This window comes from Vanessa cardui, chromosome 7 (assembly GCF_905220365.1).
Source record: "Vanessa cardui chromosome 7, ilVanCard2.1, whole genome shotgun sequence".
Taxonomy (NCBI): domain Eukaryota; kingdom Metazoa; phylum Arthropoda; class Insecta; order Lepidoptera; family Nymphalidae; genus Vanessa; species Vanessa cardui.
The window spans coordinates 4299381-4325165 of record NC_061129.1 but is presented as its reverse complement, the minus strand read 5'-3'; the positions used below and the strand labels follow the sequence as shown (position 1 = coordinate 4325165).

The window sequence follows — 25785 nt, the reverse complement described above, 5'->3', positions numbered from 1 at the left end:
ACTCGTATATTATTGCAAACCTTTTGTTTTACAATTACACACGCCTCGTATATTGTTGTACACGTTTTATATTCTTAAGTTTTAACTGCGATTTTTACAAGTTTACAACAATAACCACCAAAGATGAACTTCCGAAGTTGACGCCATCCAGAATAATCATTTAACTTGCCCGCCAAGAAAAGAATTGGCGGCAACCGGAAGATTGTCTTTGGTATTACCATTTACAAAAATACATTACTTGCAGATTATTTATCACGTATTACCCAAAATATCCTAGATATTTAATAGATTATTTAACAATTGCTAACAATCATGATAATTTGATTAGAGAATCTTTCAAGTATCAAATAAATACTGAAAGAATAAAAAGTTTACGAATCGCGACTTTTTTATTTTCCGGCGATAACAGAACGTTACCTCTTCGTTTTCGAAATTTGAAATATATTTTCGATGAAGTATTTTTTTTTATATACCTACCTACGTAGACTTTTATTTTCGATAAATAGATCGCTTAGCGTTCGAAATTTGAAATACATATATTTTCGATGTAGTATTTTTTTTTTCTGATATACGTAGACTTTTATTTTCGATAAACAGATCGCTTAGCGTTCGAAATTTGAAATATATTTTCGATGTAGTATTTTTTTTCTGATATACGTAGACTTTTATTTTCGATAAATAGATCGCTTAGCGTTCGAAATTTGAAATACATTTTCGTTGTGTTTCTGATATATGTATTATTTTCCGTTCTCGTTTTCCATTAATGTTTGTCGATCTCGGTAAAACTATTTCCACGCTCCTTTATGAAGCATCGCTCCATTAATCTGATTAATGTTTAAATTAAATGTAGCAATCAACGCTGTGTCACTTTATTTTTAAAACAGAATTAATTTGTTTTTAGATTACGATAAAATGGTAATGTATACTGGTATTATAAAAAATAGCGATCTGGAAGTCTGTAAATTGAACCTACATTTTATAAAATGTTGTTAAATTATTTTTAATATGAAAATAATGTATTTATTTCGCTTGACTGGGATATATACATATACTACATTTGTCAAAATGGTTCTTATGATTTTTTTGAATATAAAGCTTGAATTTCAGGAATTAAGATTTTCATACTTCAAATATTCGGTGAATACTTAAGAAACTTAAAAAATATAGCAGTTACTTTTAATTTAGCAAAGGTTTTAAGCGTGGAAAAATTAAGATTTCTTTACTTCTTATGCGAAAAAAAATGTGTTGTGCTTCATTTTCATTTATAGCCATATTTAATAACTTATTCCTGTATTATAGAGCTTTGCTTGTATTTTTTATAGATTTCCAACTATCAATTGAAACATATTTAAACGCCTTTATTTTTTAAGCCTATTTTCTTTAGCTAATTCAAGTAAGCAAATGAGGAAAACAAAGAGGAAATTTGTATATGTCATTTTTTAAATATTTATTTTTAAATCGACAAGTTTATTAAACAAAATTATCAGCAAAAACGAATCACTAGGCTGTTCAGAGACATTTGTCAAACAAATTAGATAAATAAAACGATATACTGAATATGTCATATGCAGACAGAGTCCAGTGAAGTTTATTACACAGGTGTACAGATAAGGATCAGATTTGATAATAATTTAAAGCTTAATTATAAAATATTTTCATGAATATCTCTATATATCTAGAATAAATAATATTGTTGCATTTAATTAAAGACAATTACGATCGCTCCGATCAATATTTCAGCCGTTATCGTTTTAGAATCGATACAAAAACAAAGCAAAAAGTACACATTATGGTCTTTTAAATTACAACTATATTAAGATATTCCATTAAATTACTTCCAAAGCGATATGCAGCTTGTACTGGTTTTCAACGTTTTGATAGAAATGTCCCTTTTTTTGTTAAAAACCGGAACCAAATTCATTAAATATAATTTTCTATGTTAGAAATTTTTGCTAATATATTTACATTATATTTATATATTTAAAAAACTCATATTTTCTTAGTCTGTCAGTGTAATCAATTTTAGAACGTCATTGGTATGACTGTATAAAATAATACGTTGTGTATGGTATGTTTTCACTTATTATTAAAAAAAATAAAAACAAAAGAGAGTCGCGCATGGAACGACAATTCGATATTATTGTTAATTTGATTTTTTAAACTTTGGGGCAACAATATTTTATAAAAAATAATAAATAAATATACATTCTACTGGTGTATTATGTTATTCGACATAATTTTATTAATACATCGTCAAAATAAAACCGACCTTAAACACACACATTGACATATAAGTTATGTTGATATTCGTATGAGATTTATTACTGGGAAGTGTAATAAAAGCGATTCCGTACGGACTCAATTCGTGCACACCTATGCTGATCTAGGGCACTCTTGTCTTTTATTGTTTAAATTTGATTTAATGACTGCCGCTCGTTATTGGTCGGTTTCAATTCATTATGTCGCTTATTTGATTTATACGGTACAGTAATGATGTAAGATATTATATCATATAGATTCGTACGAATTTGAGACTTATTACAGCTACGTAGAGGATATTTTTGTGTAATCAATTAAGATTTTGATGACAATGGGTGTTTGTTTAAATCGGTTGTTGCTATTTATTCTCTTCTATTATTGTCCCTCTTACCGCAAAAGAAAGTATTCTATTAATGTTAATTAAACGAAATACTTTTTTGTGAAAATATAAAACTTCATTTGTAATCTTTACAAAGTATAAAACAATGTCTCTTACAACTGTCTATGTACAGGATTCGTAGGTTTTTGGTATCAAAACACCGTTCCTTGGACTTCAAGCTTGCTTGATTCAACACTTTCAGCGTGAAGCGGTAACCTATTAAATTTTTTTTAAATAATATTATTATAGATGATTTCTTTCGTTACTTGAAGCAGATTTTTTTTTCGACATTTATATTTTTTGTTCAAATAAGAGTGATTTACGAATAACATCAATAAATTGCAATTACAACATACAAAATCAATGCATCGAAAACCAACTAATTTTTATAAATTTTCATTTAATGGTTTTCTCACTCTCCAATCAAGTATTAACTGTTAAATAACCGATGACTAGAATTCTACTAACTTACCATCCAGACAGTACCATAGGTTCTATACAATGCTTATCCTGATGACAGCTTTTTATTTATATTGATTAAATAGTTCTACTTTCACAAACGAATATTTTGTCGATACTTACAATACGATTTGAGGCGTTTTGTCACATTATGAGATTTTATGTCCGATTTCTGTAGTAATATTATAAAGTTTCTTCTTACAATACCTAAAGATGACATTCTTAACAATTCTCCTCAATGAAAACTTCATTTCGAACCGGTGTTGAGTAACCTCGCTTGATTTAATTTTTAGTTACATAAGTTATTTGTATATAATATTTTATATATGTACGTATAAACACAAAACGTATATTCTTAAATTATTATAATGAGGTCTACACTATTGGCTGTATAATATCTACACTGGCACAAACAACGGTATAAAAAGTATCAAAATTAAAAAATATAACATCTTCAACATTTTCGCAATTACCGTTCAACTTTCAAGGAGGTAATCGATACACCTTATCCGATAATAAATTCGCGATCCGTACAATAAATCACGGTGTATGAAATTCAATAAAGTTATATCGGACGGGCAACCACCGCGGCGGGCAGTTTAATTTGCAATTAATCAAGAATGAACCTTAAATTAGGAGTTTCGGAACAGTCAATAAAAATTTATGCCGCATAAGGCGTTGAATACAATGTTATGCAGATGTTGTATAGCTTATATTCATTAATTTTTTTGAAACTTATTAATTACTAGCTTACGACTTTGGTTTCGCCTGTTTTTAGGGCAAGAGGGGTAAACGATACTCTATATATACCCTTTCCAGTTCTCCTAACAATGTGTTTGCAAAAATTTATTCCGATCGAATTAATAATAATATTAAGTAGAATTTTATATTAAGCCTTTTTGATTGGGCAAATATTCTAGCGTTTATTATATAGACGCTTAAATTTAACATCTAAGTACGAAAACTTGATTGCTATATACAAGATGGTAGAGTCTAATATTGTGTAATAAATATTGGTAAATCATTTGTATTATAATGTTTATTAAAAATATATAAATTTTCAACTTAAATTATTAATAAAGACGCATTTTTGTTTAGATTATTAATAATATCGTCTCTTCGTTGCTTTATAACGAGACTCTAAATTATGTGATGACTAACTTAACATTTTTCTAATCATTTTGATAAAAATCATAATTTATATTATTTGTAAGATTACTAATGAGTCAAACACACACATATAGTTCCTCCCCCTTTTTAAAGTCGGTTGGAAATGAATAAGTTTGAAATAAAATTGCATTTTTAAAGTGAATTTGAGATATTCTTATCTTATACTAGGTCCTTTTAAATAAGCTTTAACCATTTTATACTAAAATAAAGCACCAAAAAACACATTACCACTATGACGTCATTAACTACAAAATAAAGATTCTTACAATATTTAATTGTATATATTTTGAACATAGATTTGAAATAATCGATTTATCAATACTTTACTTATATACATGGTAATCGTGTCAATGAACCCGAAAGAAAACTTCGAGTAAAAATGTAATTTTGACAAATCACTTAATTGTGCTTTAACATCGCTCGAGACATTGATTAATCGATATTAATGCCAGGGGAGAGCGTCAACATTTTTTTTTCAATGTAAATTTGCTAATGAAATCAACACAAATCAAAATATCATCTTTGTGTGATCAATGATTCGAAGGGTTTCATATACATGTATTTATAAATTCGTTTTTAATACGATAAGGAATAATATAAATCAGTGACTCAATAAATAATTTTGATTTAAGATTTTCTAACAAATTAAAAGAAAAATAGTATATATTAACCGAAAACTTGCACATGCAGGTTTCCTCACTGTGTTTTCCTTCACCGCCGAGCTCGAGATGAATTATAAACACATATTAAGCACATGAAAATACAGTGATGCTTGCCTGGTTTCGAACTCGCAATCAGCGGTTAAAGTGTACCCGCTTTGGCCACTGGGCCATCTCGGTTCAATAACATTTTTTTCTGGGGCTTAAACCCTGAACATGGGGACCGCTATATGTCTAGCCACTAGATCAACCTGGTAAAGTTGAGGATAACAAATATATATTACACAACTGGAAATCTTGGACATTACATGAGAACATGCAAGTACCTCATTAACTATAAAGATTTGTTCAAGCTTAGGTAAGGTTGGTAAACGTTAATGCAGATTCAATCCAGAATCAGAATCCAGCACAAACAGTGAATTATTCAGTGTAATAAAAGACACATTGTTTAAATTAAACTAATTATAACGGATGAATCGCGTATATTAATTATTTTTAAACATCCTGACGTTTCGAGCACTTTGCAGTGTTCGTGGTCACGGGTAGACTAAGATGACATTTGGCACATGGTGTGTGCTTTGGTGGTAAGAAACGATTCATGTTGTTCGCCGTGGAAGCTATGAGGTATGGTGACCGTACGCTCTTGTGTATTCGTCTGAACTTAAATATTACGGCATAGTAAGTAAAAAAAAAACTAAAGACACACAATTACTAGCCAGTATTTAAAGTATATTGTAAGACTTACGATTTTTAGTTGTGAGGGTGAAAATACTTTTAATTAATTATATAATAGACATGTTTTTCTATTACCATTATTCTTTTTTACATAAAGAAGCGGACTGGCTACATTAAGGTATGTGATCATTACTATACTCGACATTCGTAATGTAAGAAATATTAATCATACATCATATACCATTCACATTGGTATTTCCCCTTTACCCGTACATTTGTTCATTCATTCTTAAAGCCGGAATACAGCTTAGTATTGCTGTTTGGCTGTAGAGCCTTTTATAGAAGATGATGCCTACTTAGACCCTTGCTTAAAGCTGCGAAGTCAATAGATTAGGCAAAAGAATATAATAATATCTTAAAAAACTACCATTTGACCGAATTTGTTCGGGTGGTTGTGTTTTTTATTTTTATTAATTAATGAATGTAAACTATTATAATATGTCTTCAATCACACAAGATATTTAAAAAATCTTTATGTTATATAAAAAAAAAAACGATTCTAAGACCGTGAGCATTCTTCCTCGGTTCTATCAACATAACACTTAAATTTATCAAAAGATACTTCCTAATTTATAATACTCATTTTATTAAGTGCTAGCGAACACATGGTGATTTCATATGTATACGTTATATTATGACTAAATTACATAAAATCTTTATAAATTTTAGCTTATGAGACATAAGCTAAAATTTATAACCTCTATTTTAACTTATAACCTATATTACTGTAAAATTTCATCCAAATCCGTTCAGTAGTTTTTTCGTGAAAAGGTAACAAACATACATATATCCATATTCACCAATTGACGCTTTTAATATTAGTAGGATAAAAAAATTAAGTTCACACATTTAATTATTTGAAATAACACCATATTAGATACATCTAAATTATTTTATAAAGATAACGTTCCGCGTCAACATTAAAATAATTTAAACAAAGTTCATGATAATTTCACACAATGAAACAAAGGCTTTCGTTCATAAAACGAAACACCTAATAGTTCAGATAGGATCGCAGTCATGTCAAAACGGCTCTAAAGTAAGCTGGTCACGTCTGACGTAGAACCAGATCATCGAAGAGACAATTTGATTACATCCAAGGCTCAGATGAATCGTGTGATAAACAATATAAGAGGTTTTGGGTTTGATATAATAACATTTAAACGATTGGGTACATCCTTGATAGCGACTCTTGTTTGTTTGGATTATGAAAATCGGATGTCTGGCGCTATCATGCTAGCCTGCCAGAAAAACAATAATTTATTATAGTTACTTTCATAATTATTTTTTCTCATAGTAAAAGAATAAGCGCGGCGATGATGGTCCTTACAAAACCCTTCAAACGGCACTACACTGCACATTTTTTTGATAGACAGAAAGTTAAAACATAACAGTATCTACTTATAAATCACTAATAGTTGTGGAAAATTTAACTTTAAATTATTGACACTTAGGACATTTCGAAATCTATGCACGTTTATATTCAATCCATTTGGCAGAGTAAGTACGCGCAATATAAGTTTGCCGCTCGGAAATTAAAAGACGGTTGAATGCCCTTCGTGGTAAAAAAATTTACAAATTGTCACTGTTTGTTATATAAACGCTTATGTATTTAGTTCAAAATTATAAAACCATTTTTAAATGTACCGTCAGAAAAATATTGCAATATAAAAAAAATCGAGCTCATAATCGAAGACCGTGTTAATAATCCAATTCGTGGCGAGTTGATTGATTTCAACGATTTTCAATTTAGTTGATGTAATACTCGACTTAATCATTGAACCAATCAAGCCTTTCATTAAATCATTGACTATAAAAGTTGATGTCAGCTGTGGACGTGGGTGTGGCCGATGTACGTACACACTTCGTGACTTTGATTTCGTTTGTGACGTAATTAACAAAACGTTTACCTTTTTAAAAGAATTTTTATGATTGTGTGTCTGTTCCGATCAAAATCTTGACATGAAATTATTTACACCAATCTATATTGAAATTATAAATGTGAAAGTAACTCTGTCGGTCGCTCTTTCACGACCGCTAAACCGAATTTGATGAAATTTGGTATGAAGCAAACTTCAACTCTAAGAAAGGACACGTGCTCCTTTTTTGCCCAACACATGAAAACCCACACCCTAAAACGCGACAAAGCCGAGTGCCATTACTAGAATGCTTAGTTAAATACTTTTATAATCTGATAGGCTAATAAATGTTACTCAATAATGAGTTTTTTAATGGTTTTTTGTACTGGAAAGATTATATCATCTGTTCATAAAAAGAATTACAATTTTCTATCATTTGATTGTATTTTTTTAGAACTTTGTTCTAATTCTTAAAACCATTTTCAAAACATTATTTCTATTTGCCAGTTAAATAAATCATAAAAAACTATGTATAACAAATTGAAAAAATCAACCCACTGTGCTATTCTAAAGCGAATAATTAATCGATTTATTTAATATTTGTATACCATACATGTACGAGTCGATATCATTCGCCCACGATTCGATATAGAGCTAAAACTTCGATTACCTAATTAATTACATTTTTATTTTAATGTATCCATCTGTATAACAGCGGATCTAACACACGACAACATTTCCAATTATATCAAACTAAATATCCAGAGCTTAGATAGTCGTAATTAACGTCCAAATCAAGTGGTCATTTATTTGATTGATACAATAAATTACTTATTAGAAAGTTTATTTTATATTATGTAATGTTTTTGCTAGCTGTACGTGGGTTTGTTTGTAATTCTTTTTAAACATAAACATATAAATACAAAACAGCAAAAAGGCTAATTGATGGTCCCTTTTAACCACATTGTAACTGAGGAACAAAACAGTTCATCTAAGATGTTTTAAACTTATGAAAATAGTGCGAAATCGGTGAGAATTTGGAGATAGACTGATTATGTGTTGCTGACACTCCACTTACCCGGATGATCCTTAACAGGTACATATCATTTATCGTTCGTAATCCCTGTTGTCTATTTTATAGATCTATTCAGGTAATCGTTTAAAATAAAAATAAAATATTTTCCTTTCAGGTCATTGAGACCCATAAAATTTTGTAACAGAACCTCTTAAAACTATGTCAGTAATGAATAACGAAAACCCAGACTTACGCATAATAAATATCCGTAAAATGCCAGACTCGACAGAGCATATGATGTCATATACGTTTTATAAACCTTCATACATAATGATTATTTAATATTGTACTGATGACGTTCTCAATTAACTATCTGTTACAAACTTAAAAATTAAAACAAAAAACATGTAACTTATTTTTTTATCGAATGTTATCAAAAACCAATCAAAATGACACGCTTATAACATTAAATTCTATAATAGACAAAGTTTTTCTAAACCATTATTACAATATATGAATAAAAAAAAAGGTGTCAGTGAATCGATATATAAAAACGTAACAAATTTTTATGACTCAATTTCCTATAATTTCATATGATAAATATTAAAAACATATGGCGTTTTGATACAAATAATCACTAATAAACAATAATATTTAAATAATTCAGTCGTTCCCATTATATTAAACAAAGTATCTGACTCCTTAATGAGGAATCTCGAATCCGCATCTAAAAGATTTATGGGGTAATTAATTTATTTATTTAACATTAAAAGCCATTTGGTCTATTAAGGCGACAGTGTTTGGAAACATTTTTTTAATTTTATCAAATGTTTAAGTTCAACCTTTTTTACGGTAATACTCATTAAATATTCCAAGATAAGGCGTTCGAACGGTCAAATTTTACGCTCCGTTTTGAATATTGTGTTATCTTTACATAACTTTTGTGTTGTTATATAATTATGCAGTTTTACTAAATCTGAGCCGAGATGGCCCAGGGGTTAGAACACGTGCATCTTAACCGATGATTTCGGGTTCAAACCCAGGCAAGCATCACTAAATATCTGTGCTTAATTTGTGTCTATAATTCATCTCGGACTCGGCGGTGAAGGAAAACATCGTGAGGAAACGTGCATGTGTCTAATTTCATTGAAATTCTGCCACATGTGCATTCCACCAACCCTCTCCTTAATGGGAGAGGAGGCCATTAGCCCAGCAGTGGGAAATTTACTGCCTGTAACTTTAACTTTTAACTAAATCTAAATTATCTGTATTATATGTAAGATAAAACAATAAAACGGTAAGATAAAACAATGAAATTATTATTTGGGTATAAATTTGATGAATTAATTCTCGCTTTTTAATTTGCTTATATAACGTATATATAAGTTTCGCTCATTCAAGTCCAACTCACCTAATCTAGTCTTCGTATCGTCGTCGTTCTAAATAATTTTGAACAAATCGCTATTAAAACTATCAAGAAAGTATTACATACGGAACTTCCGAAGTAAGTTGAAAAGAAATTGTAAAAAAACTGAATAGATTAAAAAAGTATTTAAGTTTGTTGTTCCAATGCATGCTTCTTTATCACTTTAAAAATTAATAAAAGATACTAATATAAGAACTACTCAAAAAAATTATGTATAATTTAATTAAGTAAGTCTTCGACTTTAAGGAAAATGTTCATAATTTCATCACCAACCATTAACTGGGTGTGTTTAAGAAATATTTGCGTAAGAACAGTTCACGACATTTAAGACTACCGTCGACAAAACTTACCCTTTTCGATTATTAAGCTAAAATATTAAGTAACAACCTTTATTGAGTACTAAATTAAATTGTGTATAGCATAACATAACCTAATAAACCTATTTGAATTTACCATAATATATTGCCGGCCCTTAATACGTAATTAATAAATACAACATCCGCTGTCTTTCTTAGCGCAGTCACAACACCGGTTTCCTAATCACGGTATACTTGACAGATAGCTCAATAATTACTGTCTAATTAGAAACTTATATTTTGCTCTGCCCCAGTAACATATATTGATAACGCGTGCTTCAAATACCGTTTAAATTAACGCAACCTAAAGAGGTTATATATATGTTAGTTTTTTTTTAATGTTTTGTTGGTGAATTGAGTATCGATTTTCTTGTTTTTTTTTTTATATAAAACTTTTTTGTGAGTTATGATTTCATAATTAGAATGTTTAGGCGCAACTTTTTTTGTAATGTGTTTTTTTTACTATAAACGATTAAAAATTAAAGCAGTTTCACATATTTTCGTGTGACTTTTATCACGTTTAACTGAACCAAAATTTGGTTTCATTAATCGATAATAAAAAACTAAACATGCGCATATATGTTTAAGAAAAAGGCGAAATTCGTTTAAAGAATTTCTTACTTATTTTTTGGAGATAATTAAAAATTATATTTGCTTAGAAAATAATTATAACGGAATGATTTGATATTAATTTTATGAGCATTTGTAGCTAAGATGGTTCAGTCGTTAAAACGCGATCATCCTAATTGATGATTGCGGGTTCAAAGTTAATTGGTAATTCATATCGTTATGATAAGGAAACCTGTGTAGTGGTAGTGGTAAATGAGAACCTACCACGTATTAGGTCTAACCTACATTGGACAAGAGTGGTGGAATGAGATCCATAATCTTGCGAACTGAGATCATTATCCATTATCATTATCATCATTAGTGTAATCAATGAGTAATATCACGTTCGAATATTTTAATGATATTTTTTTAATTATTATATTACATACATAGCTAGACTGCACCAAATTTACACTACTACTAATTTTACACTAGTTATATTTACTAGGTATTGATAATGCAATAAAGTCATAAGTGTGTGTACCACAGGCTTAGAGCTGACTAGATACCACAAGTAGAGAACAAGTCAATACTAAGCGTAGCGGAAGCTTAACGTACAAAAGTAGCGCGGTACTACTTACTTTGGGTTACTATAATTGTGCCGTTAAAAGCTGTAATCTGTTAGAGCAGTCGAGTGCACCTACCGTCGTTTGGCTGGGTTTCTTATGCTAGCATAATTCGTCTCAAATCTGAGGTGTTTATTTCCGAACCGATGGTAGATTCTTGACAATCAATAAGCAAGCGTAATTTGATATTAAATTTTTGATTTTGACTCGTGGTAAGTAATTTCGTAGCTCACATAACTGTGATTAGGCATTTTTTTTATTATTATGTTCAAGTATTGCTGTGGTGACGTCATTGTAGGCATAAAAAAGTGTCATCTTTTAACATGCTCGTTTATCATGCTATCCAACGAACAAGCGGTATCTAGCGTATTTTAAATCTGTGCTATGTACCAACATTACGCCGTTAACAGTCTGGTATTTCTGAGACAGATTGAAATGTGGATGGGCATTCAAATTTTATTACTTGCACCATTTCTGTATTGATCCAGAGTTGGTTAATTAGATTCAGTTTAATCATTAATTATAACTGCATTTCGCCATATGTTCGTTTATTCTATAATTTTTATGTTCAATTCACTTTCGAAAGTTATATAATCGTTCTGATTGAAATGCCCTAGTGGTGAGAATATGTGGTCATTATATTGTTATAATTAATCTGGTCTATTTGTGGTGAAGGACATCGCGAGTTGTGTTGTCGAATTAATTCCAAATCTTCCTCCATAAAGGATTAAGAGAAGAGAGAGAGAGATTTACATTTATGTTTCTTATTTTAGCCATTACTAAATTATTAGAATGCCTCTACTTTGTTTTAATAGAATATCTGTGGTAATAAATTACTAATGAGACTAGGATAGCCCAACTTTTTAATAAGAAGGGTATTGTATTTATTCAGTTAAAAAATCCCAATAGCAGCTCAGAATTTGGAAGTCTCCATAGTTGAAAAAAAAGCGCACGGATCCCAATCTTTAAAAAAAAATCGATTAAGTAATTTTGGATCGTGATTTAATAACGAAACCCTTCCAACTTACACGTACTAAACTCCATAAAATTTAACATAATTGCGCTATGTGTGACCACCCCCGCGAAGTGCCAGTCGTGAGACCATACGTGTGCACACTCATCAGGACAGATTGGTTCTCATTCAACGGGTGACAATGAATGAGATTGTTTGCGGACACCGGGCGAGGCGCTAACTCGCGACTTCGACACGATTAGCGACTACATGACGACTTAACTGTAAACATCATTACCATTACAAACCCACCAGCTTATCATGCATCTATACATGGCATTTTTAACTTTATTACATTAATAATACGACTCATATCAATTGTTTATTATTATGTTGTAGGGTGCGATTGTCAACAGCCTGCAATCGTCAGACTAGATAGTTCTGTCACTGTATGTGAGCAAACACTTTTAAAAGTGTATGTGCCGATGAGCAATGTTGTCGCAGGGTTTTAGTGGTCACATCATATATATTTATGGTACAGTTGTTTGTATGTCTATTTAAAAATCGTTTTAAGGGGACTACAGGAGCTAATTGCCCTTGAGAATCACGCGCACACACTTACACTAACGACAAATTCGGCATGTCCTCCCGCGCGCTACGCTTAGCGAGGCGGCGAGGTTACGCCTGAATATTCCAATAGATGGCGCCGAACCGCCGCGCGCCGCGCCGAGCGAAAGCGAAGCGAAGTCAATTCTATCAATTCTATCAATCATAGATTTCATTAAAATAGACAGGACAACAGAATTATTTTAATTTCTTTGTGTCATTTAAAAAATTATGATAAAATTAAACTGAATGAATTAAACTCAAATTATTATTATTTTATGTACAAAAAATAGTTAATTTAAACATTTTTTTCTTTAATTTTTACTGTATCAATTCAATTAGTTGTAATACTAAATATTAAATCGTACCTATTTTTAAATTTTGTAAGTTTGTTAAGCGATTTATTAAATAAAATTGGAACTGTTCGTAATTTGTACACTGACAAAAAGCGTAGAGTTTGTTCGTTTTACTAATATCGGTACACAAAGAAAAAAAATTAAGTTAAAAAAGTCAGCATCAAAAAGTTACTATAAAAATAATATCGTCAAGTCGGTTTAGTATAATTATTGGTTAACTCGGTCAATCACAGTGGGTTTAGGTCATAAATCTCATAAAAATAGTTTGGATATTAGAATTATTTGTATTGTTTTTGACTGATATTTGAAATAAAACTGATTCAATTAAATTCAAATATTTTTATTTATTTTTGGTTTAACAAAAAAACAAATAAATTTCGTTTCAATTTTTTTATTAAAATATTTTTTTTAATTATTCGTTCGTCGTCGTTCGTTATTAAAATATCTTGGATACTTGCAATCAATATTTCACCCACTTTCACTGAAGCTACGAGCTAAAATTTTTCAATTGATACTATTTCCAATCTTTAAAAAATATTGAATTACGTATATGACACTTCTAAATATTTTAGTTCTTTGGTTCACAACAATTACATATTTCAAGATGGCCCAGTGGGTAGAACGCGCGCATCTTATTGCGGGTTCAAACCCAGGCAAGCACCACTAAATATTCATGTGATGTGCTAATTTGTATTTATTTATTTTTTTTTTATTATTAAATTTCATCCATACATAACTATATTTCCTATTATAAACAAAATTGATAAAATTAAACTCTAACGTAATAGAAATAGCTTCCGTGTTATTTTTTTTCGATTTTCTTAATTCTGAAAAAATAAATGCATAGTTGTTAGGAATTAAATTTTAATAATTATAAAATATATATATATTTTTAAATATAGTCCTTTAAAAATAATAAAATTTTAGTTCAGAGTGCGGGGATCGAACCCGCACATTCTTCTTGGACTTGCTTGCATTGACCAAATACTCCATGGTGGTTGTAAGAAAACTGTCGAAAAATCTGATTCTATGTGAACTAATTGCATTATATTTAATAAATGTTTCCAATAATCATTATTTATAAAATATATATATGTATATGTTTACTAATTAAATACTCTTACCTTTTCATATTATCTTTCATATGTTCGGCTTTTTAATTTATATGAACGTTTTTTAGTTTTCTTCACAGATTGTACTTTATTTCCCATGTTTACAAAATTAAACTTTATAAAAAATAACTTAACAAAAAAATAAATGGCTAACTACAACTAGACTATTTTAACTTAATATATTTATTTACATAAAAGAATAATATTCGACAATTAATTTACAATTAAAATTACACAAAAATAAAATCTACGAGATTTTATTCGCAACGATGCGGTGAAAAGAGCGACACGTCTGTATAGCAACAGGCCTCAGCCGGCAGTGTCTGTACGAGGCGCTCACGCACACATGCTTACGCATTTTGGTCGAAAATTAGAAAATCTGATTTAAAAAAAATCTATTGATTTTACTAAATAATTAAGATAATAAATTTTTAGTATATTGTTTGTAGAATAATCTGACAAAAGACCAAAATTATTGAAGGTATATAAGTGTAGTTAAAAAACAAAAAAAGACTTTTTTAGAGGTAACTTTGCGATTTTTTTCTATCGTACCAAATTAATTACATCATGTTTTCAACACAATTAATAACTAGCATCTATCCTGAAGATTAACATATATTTTTTTCATTTGGTTTATTGCATTGGATTATATACTTTTTGGCATTTTAAAACTTGCATTTAGCTCATGTAGTCCCCTTAAGTCGTTCGTGTATTGTCAACGTTTTACGCTTTCGAAAATGTTATGTTAATAAACTCTAACATATACGTAGATTTAATACTTTTAAAGAATATTAAATAGTAATTAAAAGTATGAATAATACAATTTATATTTAATCTCGTTTCATTAGTTGTTAATTTTGAATAAAGAACGTTTTATCAATGGCGTACATTACGGATGTATTATAGGTATGGTACGACATTGTATATAATATTTTTCATATTTAGAATAGTATTCTAAATATAAAAAATGATGATTTTTTTTTAAATAAATTTTATGAGGCTGGCAACAATAAATCGTTTCAGTACCAGAGTCCACGTTTATAATGGGTTCGCGCGATAATTGCTGAAGCTACGCACAATGGCGCGGTACATCCATTGAATGCGTACAGATAGATTATCATCGAAGAAACGACAATTCATCTATAATAATTTGATTTCCATTTATTTTATTTTATTATAATATTATTTTAAATAATCCTTATTTCGGAGTTAACATTTTATCAAAGGTATATTGTATAAAAAAGAATTTCACAAATTTAAAAAAGAATATATTGTTTGTGTCACTAATTTTTTATTACATAGTCTACAAGAGTCTATCGCCTGTGATTACAGCTTTGTATCTACTACTGGGTAGATGTTACTGGTGGCTACTGGTAGTTTTTTTTCTGTCGCGCCAACCTTTGCGGGTCTTGCCTTCTTCTTGTTGTTCTATGAGAACCGATTGAAGGACTATCCCTCTGTATACGATTTTCTTTCGTCATTTTCCTGGTCATTTATTTTTATATAAAAACACCAGTCTATAACAAAATAACGTATAATATTCAGAAAAAAAAAACATTTTATAGATCTTTCCGCTTAATATAAAAAATGCGTAACAAATACAGTAATCATCTTTCAATAAGAGTGGAAGTGAAATCGCTTCAAGAAATGAGAAAGAAATAAAAAAAAACATACACAATATATTTACAATTACAAAGAAAACACAACTTTTATAAATTTCTCGTATACATATTTCTTCTGGACACATTCAACCAGTCAATCGTGACTCAGCCAGAAATACGTAACTCAGCCACTGGCTCTGTTTAATTATTTAGTCTTTGGTAGTCCGTATCAGAACGACACGTATGTTAGCGAGGGCACGCTAAACGCAGCACAAATATGCGGGCGGCCGCCGTGCGCGACAGGCCATCGCACTATCGTCGGTGCTAAGTGAACTAGTTCAACTTGGTTTGATTGTGACTCGACGACGAGATTTTGGATAAGAATTGATTTTAAGTATAGATAGAGTAATAAGCTACGTAAGTGACCAGGAGAATATCTGGAGGAAATCGAAACTCACTAGAGAACTCGATCGTGAAATTTCAGCAATTTGGGATTTTATAATTGTATTATCATTAAACGACTTTCAATATTACCGAAAATGCATTTAAATTTAATATTAATGAATATATAAAAAGCAACCTTAATTTCATTCGCATTGATATTATATGTAAATTAAATAGTAATTGTTAATATATGTATCGAAATAAGTCAGAATAAAACATTCCGCGGAGCTCTTTTTGGTTTTTCTCATTGAATACAACATTCCGAAACGATGGTAGCTAAACTTACATGGAAATTAAATTGTAATTGACTTGTAAAATTACAATTAAAAGTATTTTGAAGAATGCTTTGGAAGCGAGTTTCGTAGGGTTTTTTCTTTCATCAGAGAATCACCAAATTCTGCGGCGTTTTTCAGATCTCCACATCGTGTTCAAGGTACTGATCCGAAATATCATACCAGCTGAGAAAGGTCTCGTTACACTGGTAAATAAAGATGAATTTCACCACGATGCAATACTACTTGGCCGTATTTCTGAATTTTTGATGTCCTTGTGACTGATTTAAATTGCGGTCAAGAGCGACACATCTACGCAAATCATACAGGTTCAATTATTTTTGAAAAAACAAACAGAGTATCTCTATTTCTCCCCTCAAAATCTGATGATGAGGTAAATCCGAAACGACCAGACAGACCATGAGAACACAATTAGCTTTATAAATATAAATCACATTTTATGTTTATCGATTTGAATCAGACTTCTTATCGAGTGGGACAGCTTGGCTCGTTTCATCTTCAAACTGAATTAGCTTATTACAATTCAACACTGTTATAGCGTTCAACTAAAACCTATTTACTTCATACGTTTTTAAACGCGAGCAGAAATACATCATAGAAATGTCATCCTTTGATAATATCTATAGTTAATCCATTCGTCACAGACGGACGTGAGATTGCAAATGCCAACATTAGTTTCAAGAAGCATCACGAAAATCGGCCAACGAGAACGAACTTAAAGAACGTAACGAGACTAAGAAATGAAAGTGGGCTAAATAAATCGCAGGGTAATTAGTGACTGTAAATATATCTGTGTGGTCTAATAAAACTGGGCGGTGCGTGCCAAGTATTGTTGACGTAGGTCACGGCTCGTTCTGATGTCACGATAAAATAGAAAGGGGGATATTCAGGGAATCCCATTAATGAAAGGTTTATACAGAACGATAGACTACAGGAAATAGGCATCGCATTTGGACCATTCATCGTTTATACCTATTTTATATTTAATTAAATTAGTTTAAATAAACTGGTTGATACAAGAGTACAATATTTTTATTACTAATTAAATTTAATTATAAATAAAACGCACACTACAATAAAACCAACAAGTATTTGAATAGCAGCAGAGACAAATATTTCAAGAAAAAAAGAGACGCTTATTGGATCAAATATTGGATCAATTGGGTCAAATATATTTCGGAAATTATACTAAATCACTTTTACTTTAAAATGCGATCATTTGTAAAATTACACTTAAGATTATAAAACCATTAAAAACACGCATTCGTTATAATATTCGCGTGTCCATCGTTAGGCCACTTCCTCGCTGCGCTTAGCCGACTTTCTCACCAGATGGTGCTTTGAAGAATAATTAATTGACATACAACTTATCACAGTTAATTTATTCGTCTGGATAGACAGAGGTTTGTCACTGATTTGGCAATATTCCATTAAAACTACGTTCCAGCAATTATAATGCTTACAACTATAAAAATAAAGTTGAAAATCGTTTAACAGTCAACGATACAATTTTCTTAGTTCAGTGAAACTATCCTGTCAGTAAGATACACTTAAATTGAAGCCAAAATAAACCGAAACTGCTCATTGACGTATTTCGTAACTGTTCCTCGGATGCGGTGTGACAATAATTATGGCAAATACGTGACGGACTAACTGACTCATTCAGCATACTATTTGCTAAGGAATATTATTGACTACTTTCTGTTTGTAATCACCTCTGTAAGTCTTCATGACTGGTTCTTTTTTAGCTGTCTTATAAGGCCTAATATTAATTCTTGCTCTCGAGGTTCTTTTCGTTCGTGATGGCTCAGTGGTTAGAACGCGTGCATCTTAACCGATGATGTTCAAACCCAGGCAAGCAACGCTGAATTTTCATGAGCTTAATTTCTGTTTATAATTTATCTCGTTCTCCGCGGTGAAGGAAAACATCGTGAGGATGCATTTGTCAAATTTCATAGAAATTCGGCCACATATGTATTCCACCAACCCGCATTGGAACAGCCTTGTGGAATGTGTTCCAAACCTTCACCTCAAAAGGGAGAGAAGGCCTTAGCCCAGTAGTGAGAAATTTACAGGCTGTTGTTGTTGTTTGTTGTCGAGGTTCTAGGTTGCACTCTGAGTTACGTCACTAAAAATTTAGGAGGTTTTTCTAAATCTTTATATTCTCAATAGCAAATCGGAGGCTGCTGTCTTTCGTACCATCCCAAACACGTTAACATGCTGATTTTTTGGATTAATAATCTTTCTGGATTACAAGGCAATATATGAATACATATATGTATATATGTATCAAAAGGTTCGCAGGGTTATTAGAGTCAAAAAATTTAAAGACAGTTGCCACAAATAAAGACTCCTTAAACAATCGTAAAAAGTAAATCGTTTAATCGTATGTTAAATTAAATGATTGTGCATACAAAACTACTACCATAAAAAGGATCGAACAATTCAGAAATCTTGACTCGATCGAGTCAGAATCTCGTATTTTGAACGGTGCGTATCTCAACCGAGACGGACGTCGCTAGGTGTCAACCGGAGCGCATTCAGCCGCCACTCGTAAGCGATTGATACAACTAATGTAAGCGTTGGTAATGATTCTCCTGGAATCGTACCACCGTATCTGTTAGAGATTTTTAAATTAATGCGATTAAGTTACGATATTTTAAACTTGTACCATTATATACTGTACTAGTTGTCTTCGCTTAGAGGTTTGGTTGGCATGTGTTAGACAAAAGTAGAATGTAGTTCCTTGGAGTTCAAATTTGCGTCGTATCAAATTTCATCGAAATTGCTTCAGCGGTTTGGTAGTCAAAGAGCGACAGATAGACATAGTTACTTTCACATTTATAATATTAGTATAGATTATGTTAGGTTTGCAACCTTAAGCGTGTGATTTAAAGGTTACAAAGTTACGCGTGCATCTTAACGAAAGATTCCAGGTTTAGCCTCGGGAAATTATTGCTGAATTTTTAAATGCTTATCTCGATAATAAAGGAAAATTTTGGTCGACACTCACCTCTGTTAGGACAGCGTAATAGAGATTGAAAAACAAATGAGGTCTTATTCCAGCTGGAACATGATTAATTCGATCACAATTTTAGTTTGACTATGACATAAATCAGGCAAATTACGAAAAGACCGTAACCGTCCATGTGTTGTAATTAAGAACTCACTGCTTTAAAATTCCGATGATGAAATCAGTTATAACCGCGTAAACATCTTCGGCGTATGGGGTTAATAAAATCATTTCATGTGAGCCTTGCATTTCTGGAACGAGTCATAACTTACCCAGCTTCTGACTTTTACTGTTGTAGATTTTTTTACTGTTGTAGTAAAACCACAAGGTCGATTACTAGTTGCTTATAATATACGATCGATACATTTTCTATGTAAATTCTTTGGCTGTTTTGATAATGAGTGAAACAGGTAAAAACATCCTGACTCATACATTTTTGTAGATATTTATAAATCTATATATTGTATGATAATTTTGGTTTCAGAATATAAAATCTGTTAACGTATATATATCATGAGACATATTTATATATAGGTATAAAGGCGAGAAACATCATGATCCACAGAAATTGGCGCAGAAAGAAATATTAACCATTTGTAACATCGCTAATGCGCCACGAAACCTGGTGACCAAGATCTTATCTCTTGGGCCTGTAGTTACTGTTTCACTTACTCCTCAAACGGGAACACAAAAATACTGAGTACTGCTGTTTATCGATAGATTATCTGATGAGTAAATTGTAGACCAATTTACTCATCAGATATTCTATCATCAAGTATAATTATAATTAACACGCTAGATACTCGCCTATTTTATTTCGAGATATTTTTGGAAAAATAAATTGGATACATTTAATATTTAATTTCCTTACTCGATAGTTAAGAATAATAAATTATACAATATATTGTAAAAGCGTTCCCAACCATTTGGATGTGATGTCATCTCCCTAACGCCGGTAATTCATTGAAGTCACCAACTTCAAATCAAAAACACTACAAGTACTACTTGGCGTCAGAATATTTCCTTGTGTAAAACTATAACGTGATTTTAAGATTAATAACAATCAATTTAACTTGATATATGATAAGAAACACGTGTTTTACATCCTAACGAACTAATATACACTAAACTGATAAGGATAAATCGTTCTGAAAGAAATGTTTCGAGGAAAACTAGATTTTAACAGGAAAATGAATGAATGAATGAACTAAACGGAAATAAATATTATCAACTTGTCTATTTGTGACTTATATTAATTTATTTATTTTCTATGCGTTCATGCTTTCGATTGATAGAAATTTTGTCGATACACTATTAAAACAATTTTTTTTATGAAATAATTAGACAAGAAAAATTTAAACTTGGAGTCAATAATTTTCACTGAAGACAGACGACACGAAAGACTTATAGACACACATACTTACATGAAAACTCACACAATGATATGTTATACTTACAAACATAGATACGAAAATATAAATTTTCATTTTCTATCATTGCTACCATTATAGTATAGTATTAAGAACATAGCAGTATTATTAGTACTATACTGTGTCACTGGCAACTTTATTAAAAGCAACCTAATTAAAAAATAAAATCATTGATATTTTTGAATTTAGAATGTTTATATTTTCTGTAAATATTCATCCAGTACGTACAAATTTCGTCAAAGTATTATGCAACATCGAAAACGCGACGCAATTAAGATTACTATCGATAACATATACTTTCAATAATCACTCTCAAATCAATACAAAATTAATATTTTTTTTCAACCATACGTTTCTTAGAATATTCTATGCCGTTGAAAAGCTTATTGAACGACGATGGAAACCAGTTCTGTATAATAAGCGACAATCTGAGTTGAATTCAATTCTAATCGGATTCCTTATTATCGAATCGTAAGATTAAAATGAATGTAATACTATCGATCAATATCGAACGAGACCCGATTCCCGGTAAGTCTTCAGACACGTCTAAATTTATTCGAACTAGCTTCGCACTCGATGCTCTGACAATGAACTCTCATTGAGTAAACAATTGATCACTCAGCGCGACCTGGCGCTCGTCTCTCGTCGATCCCCGTGGCGGATCGTAAATCGATATTTACCGGTTCGGAGTACAACACTACTTGTAGTAAGTCGGTTTTTACGACCGTTTCTGTAATTAGGAACGTTCTGATTTTGAAATTGACGCGTGGATAAGATTTGTGTTTTAATCATAAAAGGAAAAAGGGATTCGATGCTTATATGAAATTTTATATTCGTCTCCACTATGCGCGGGTTAAATTATATGGTATATTTTGAAATAATTATGTATAAGTAACTATTACTACAGTACAATCAATGTAAAAAAATGATCTATGCGTCAGTAATTCCTTAGACTTCGTTATTACAACAAATCTCTTAAATCAAATCCTTTTTTAGTATATATTGTAAATAACACTAAACTTTCTAGACAGCGTCGTGTAAATGGATAGAAAGGCCATACACTGATAGATACAAAGATTTTAAAAAATACGTAGCAATATCAAAATGCATCTATTTAATTAAAATATATCTCTATTAATACTGACATAATTTTATCCACCAAAGATTACAGAAATAATATCGTGAAATAACCTCCAAAACACTCAATTCTAGAGACGCTTAGCTGTATTGACAACTATATTAAATGTGACATATGTTTTAGGGCGTCTGGCAGCGCAGTGATCCTGGACCCTCGTATGGTTTGCAAGAAAAACCGACGCACGCGCGGCCGTCTCGCTCAGATCTGCAGGAACGAGACAGGTCTGCTGAAGGAGATAAGTCGAGGTGTTACTCTTGGAGCAACGGAGTGCGCCCACCAGTTCAGGAATCGTCGTTGGAACTGCACAACACAGAGACGAAGCATGAGGAAAATACTCATGAGGGGTAAATATACTGATTGTTTAATACTTTCAACGGCTATTAGCTAATCATGTGATTATTTAATTATGAATACGATATATCTACCAATCCGCAGAGAAGCAGTCTAAAAGTTACATACATAGAACATGTACTGTTGTACTGTTTATACTACAAAAACAGCCTGTAAATTTCCCATTCTGGGCTAAGGCCTACTCTCTCCCTTAGAGGAGAAGATTTGGAACATATTCCACCACGCTGTTCCAATGCGAGTGGTGAAGTATACATTTGACAAAATTTCCATGAAATTAGAAACATGCAGGTTTCCTCTCGATGTTTTCCTTCAATAGCGAGCACGAAATGAATTATAAACACAAATTAAGCACATAAATATTCAGTGGTGCTTACCTGAGTTTGAACCAGCAATCGGTTAAAATCGCGTTCTAACCACTGGGCCATCTCACCTCGTATTGTTTGTGAACTATTAAAATACAACACGTATTTATAATATTGCTGTTACTTATAAGACTATTTACCCACAATTACATTATCAATATTCATGGGTAATATTCACATACAAATTTGGTTTGATTATTGTAATTGTTAAATGCCAACTATACACCGGAGTCTTAAGAAGGTATGAATACGATGGCACTTTGTATTAATTTCTTAGTTTTGTAATCTTGATCAAATTTAGGGGTTCTTATTAAAATTAATAATTTCGGGATATTTACCATATTTTTATTTTTGTTCGGTGGAGCTCGATATTTCGACATTATCTACGAATGTCTTGTTCCCGAGACTGAAGGGTTCTTTACTGCACTTTACATATTAAATATATGTATGTAATCATTACATAGTATAAAACAAAGTTCCTTACCGCTGTCTGTCCCTATGTATGCTTAGATCTTTAAAATTATGAAACGGATTTCGATGGGGTTTTTTTAATAGATACAGTGATTTGAGAGGAAGGTTTTTTTATATAACATACGGACAATATAGTAAAGAAACGCTGACAATTTTAGAAGTTTCTAATGTATGTAGTATCAGTATTGCACCCGCGCAAAGCCGGAGAGAATTGCTAGTAATACGATAATATAATGTATATTATTAAAATTAAATGCTTAAATTTATTTACTTACTTGATGGTAGGGCTTTGTGTAAACCCATCTTAATAGGTACCACAGATCTACCACTTATTCTACCGATAAACAGTATTAGTATTGTTGTACTCCGGTTATAAGGGAGAGTAGGTAAGTGTAATTACAGGCATAAGGAACATTACTTTTTAGTTCACGAGGTTTATAGCGCATTGAAAATGTAAGGAATGGTTAATATTTCTTACAATGCACTCTTTGGGTGATGGTGACCACCAGGTGGCTCACTTGCCTTTGCCTTTATCGATTATTTATTAATTAATAAAATATATTTATTTTCTAGAGCTATTTCTTAGTTATAAGATTTAGGGTTTACAAGTAAATATTTTAATTTTATTATTGATATATGCATTCAGATACAGATAATTAAATTCTTATTTATATGTATGTTTCTACGGAACTCCGAATTTATTGTATATTGTTTATAGTATCTATCACATTCGACCACCGTTTGTATTTAACTTTATAATTTTATAGCTCCCCTCATAAAACTAACTCATACGATTGTAACACGAATTTATGGTGATAAAAAATTCTTAACAATAAAGTTTAACATAAAAAGCATATTTTGTTAGTTATATTAGAGTTCGGCTTAAAAAAATAAATAGTTTAATTAAGTACAGTTTTACATTTAGAACTTGTCAAATACCATTACCAACTTCTAAATTAGCAGATTGCGTTATTCTGATTGAAAATAATTACCCTTTTTGTCTTTTTAGTTTATTATAATGAAAAAAAGAAAAAACTTGGCACATAAATAACAGTAAAGATGTGACGTTGTTTTAAATTTCGAACGGCTAATCCTATTAGTTTATAAATGGAACACTATTTTAAGAATGATTCGATTCCACTCACCGAATTCGAATGTTATTCCTTAAAAACAAACCGTTGACAAACGACATTGAATATGATAATTATGATAATTAAAGGATGCAAGCATTAATGTGGGTTATCTATATGTTTCTTCACATTTGAATTTCGAATTCATCGAACAGTTTGAAATATATTCTCTTATTAATGGACTATTGGTGATCAGTGTAGACGATTCATATTTTCAGTTATGACAAAGTTATTAATGTCACGGGTAATATGTATTTTCGGTAAAATTAATATGTCTTCATATTTTCAAGTTTTACAAAATCTAGAAAGTTGTAAGTAACAGCCTGTAAATTTCCCACTGCTGGGCTAAAGGTTTTCTCTCCCCTTAAGGAGAGCGCTTGGAACATATTCCACCACGCTGTTACAATGCAGATTTCCTCACGATGTTTTCCTTTACCATCGAGCACGAGATGAATTATAAACACAAATTAAGCACATATATATATAGTGGTGCTTGCCTGGGTTTGAACCCGAAATCATCGGTAAAGATGCACGCGTTCTAACCACTGGGCCATCTCGGCTAGCAACTTCTAACACTTAAAATATTGTGTGATAGCCTCTTCCTCCAAAGCTGAATACTCCAAGTAAATCTGATCTAGTTCTGACGAATTTTTGGACAAAATTAATCTTACCAAATTTTTATAAAATTTATGATCTTGTTTTTCTTTTATACTTGACAATTATAGTGCAAAATGATCAGCTTCTAATAGAAAATCGAAACTATCATTGACGAAGGAACAACACACCAGCTTTATTGTACAGCTCCAAAGGTTGAGGGCAACATTAATATCTTTGCACAATAAATATAAGTATAGTACTAATAGTATTATTAATAAAATTACTTAACAAAAAAAACTCTAATTTACTGCATCGATCCAAAATTGAAACAAACAGAAATTCATTAACTTGTTTAGGTAGAACACCGGGCAGAGGATCGCTACCTGCCAGCTTTATTAGTCGATGGACAAAAGAATGCAAAATGTGTTAAATCGCAC

General features: G+C 31.1%; 1 protein-coding gene across 1 annotated transcript in view; it reads left to right on the top strand.

Annotated features, from left to right (window-relative positions):
• The window catches only part of LOC124531379 (protein Wnt-6), a 51664-nt gene that overhangs the window by 10200 nt on the left and 15679 nt on the right, over nucleotides 1-25785 (top strand). Inside the window, exon 2 of the mRNA XM_047105942.1 lies at nucleotides 22561-22781. Coding sequence (XP_046961898.1) covers nucleotides 22561-22781 — 221 coding nt within the window. The remainder of the gene's footprint in view (nucleotides 1-22560; nucleotides 22782-25785) is intronic.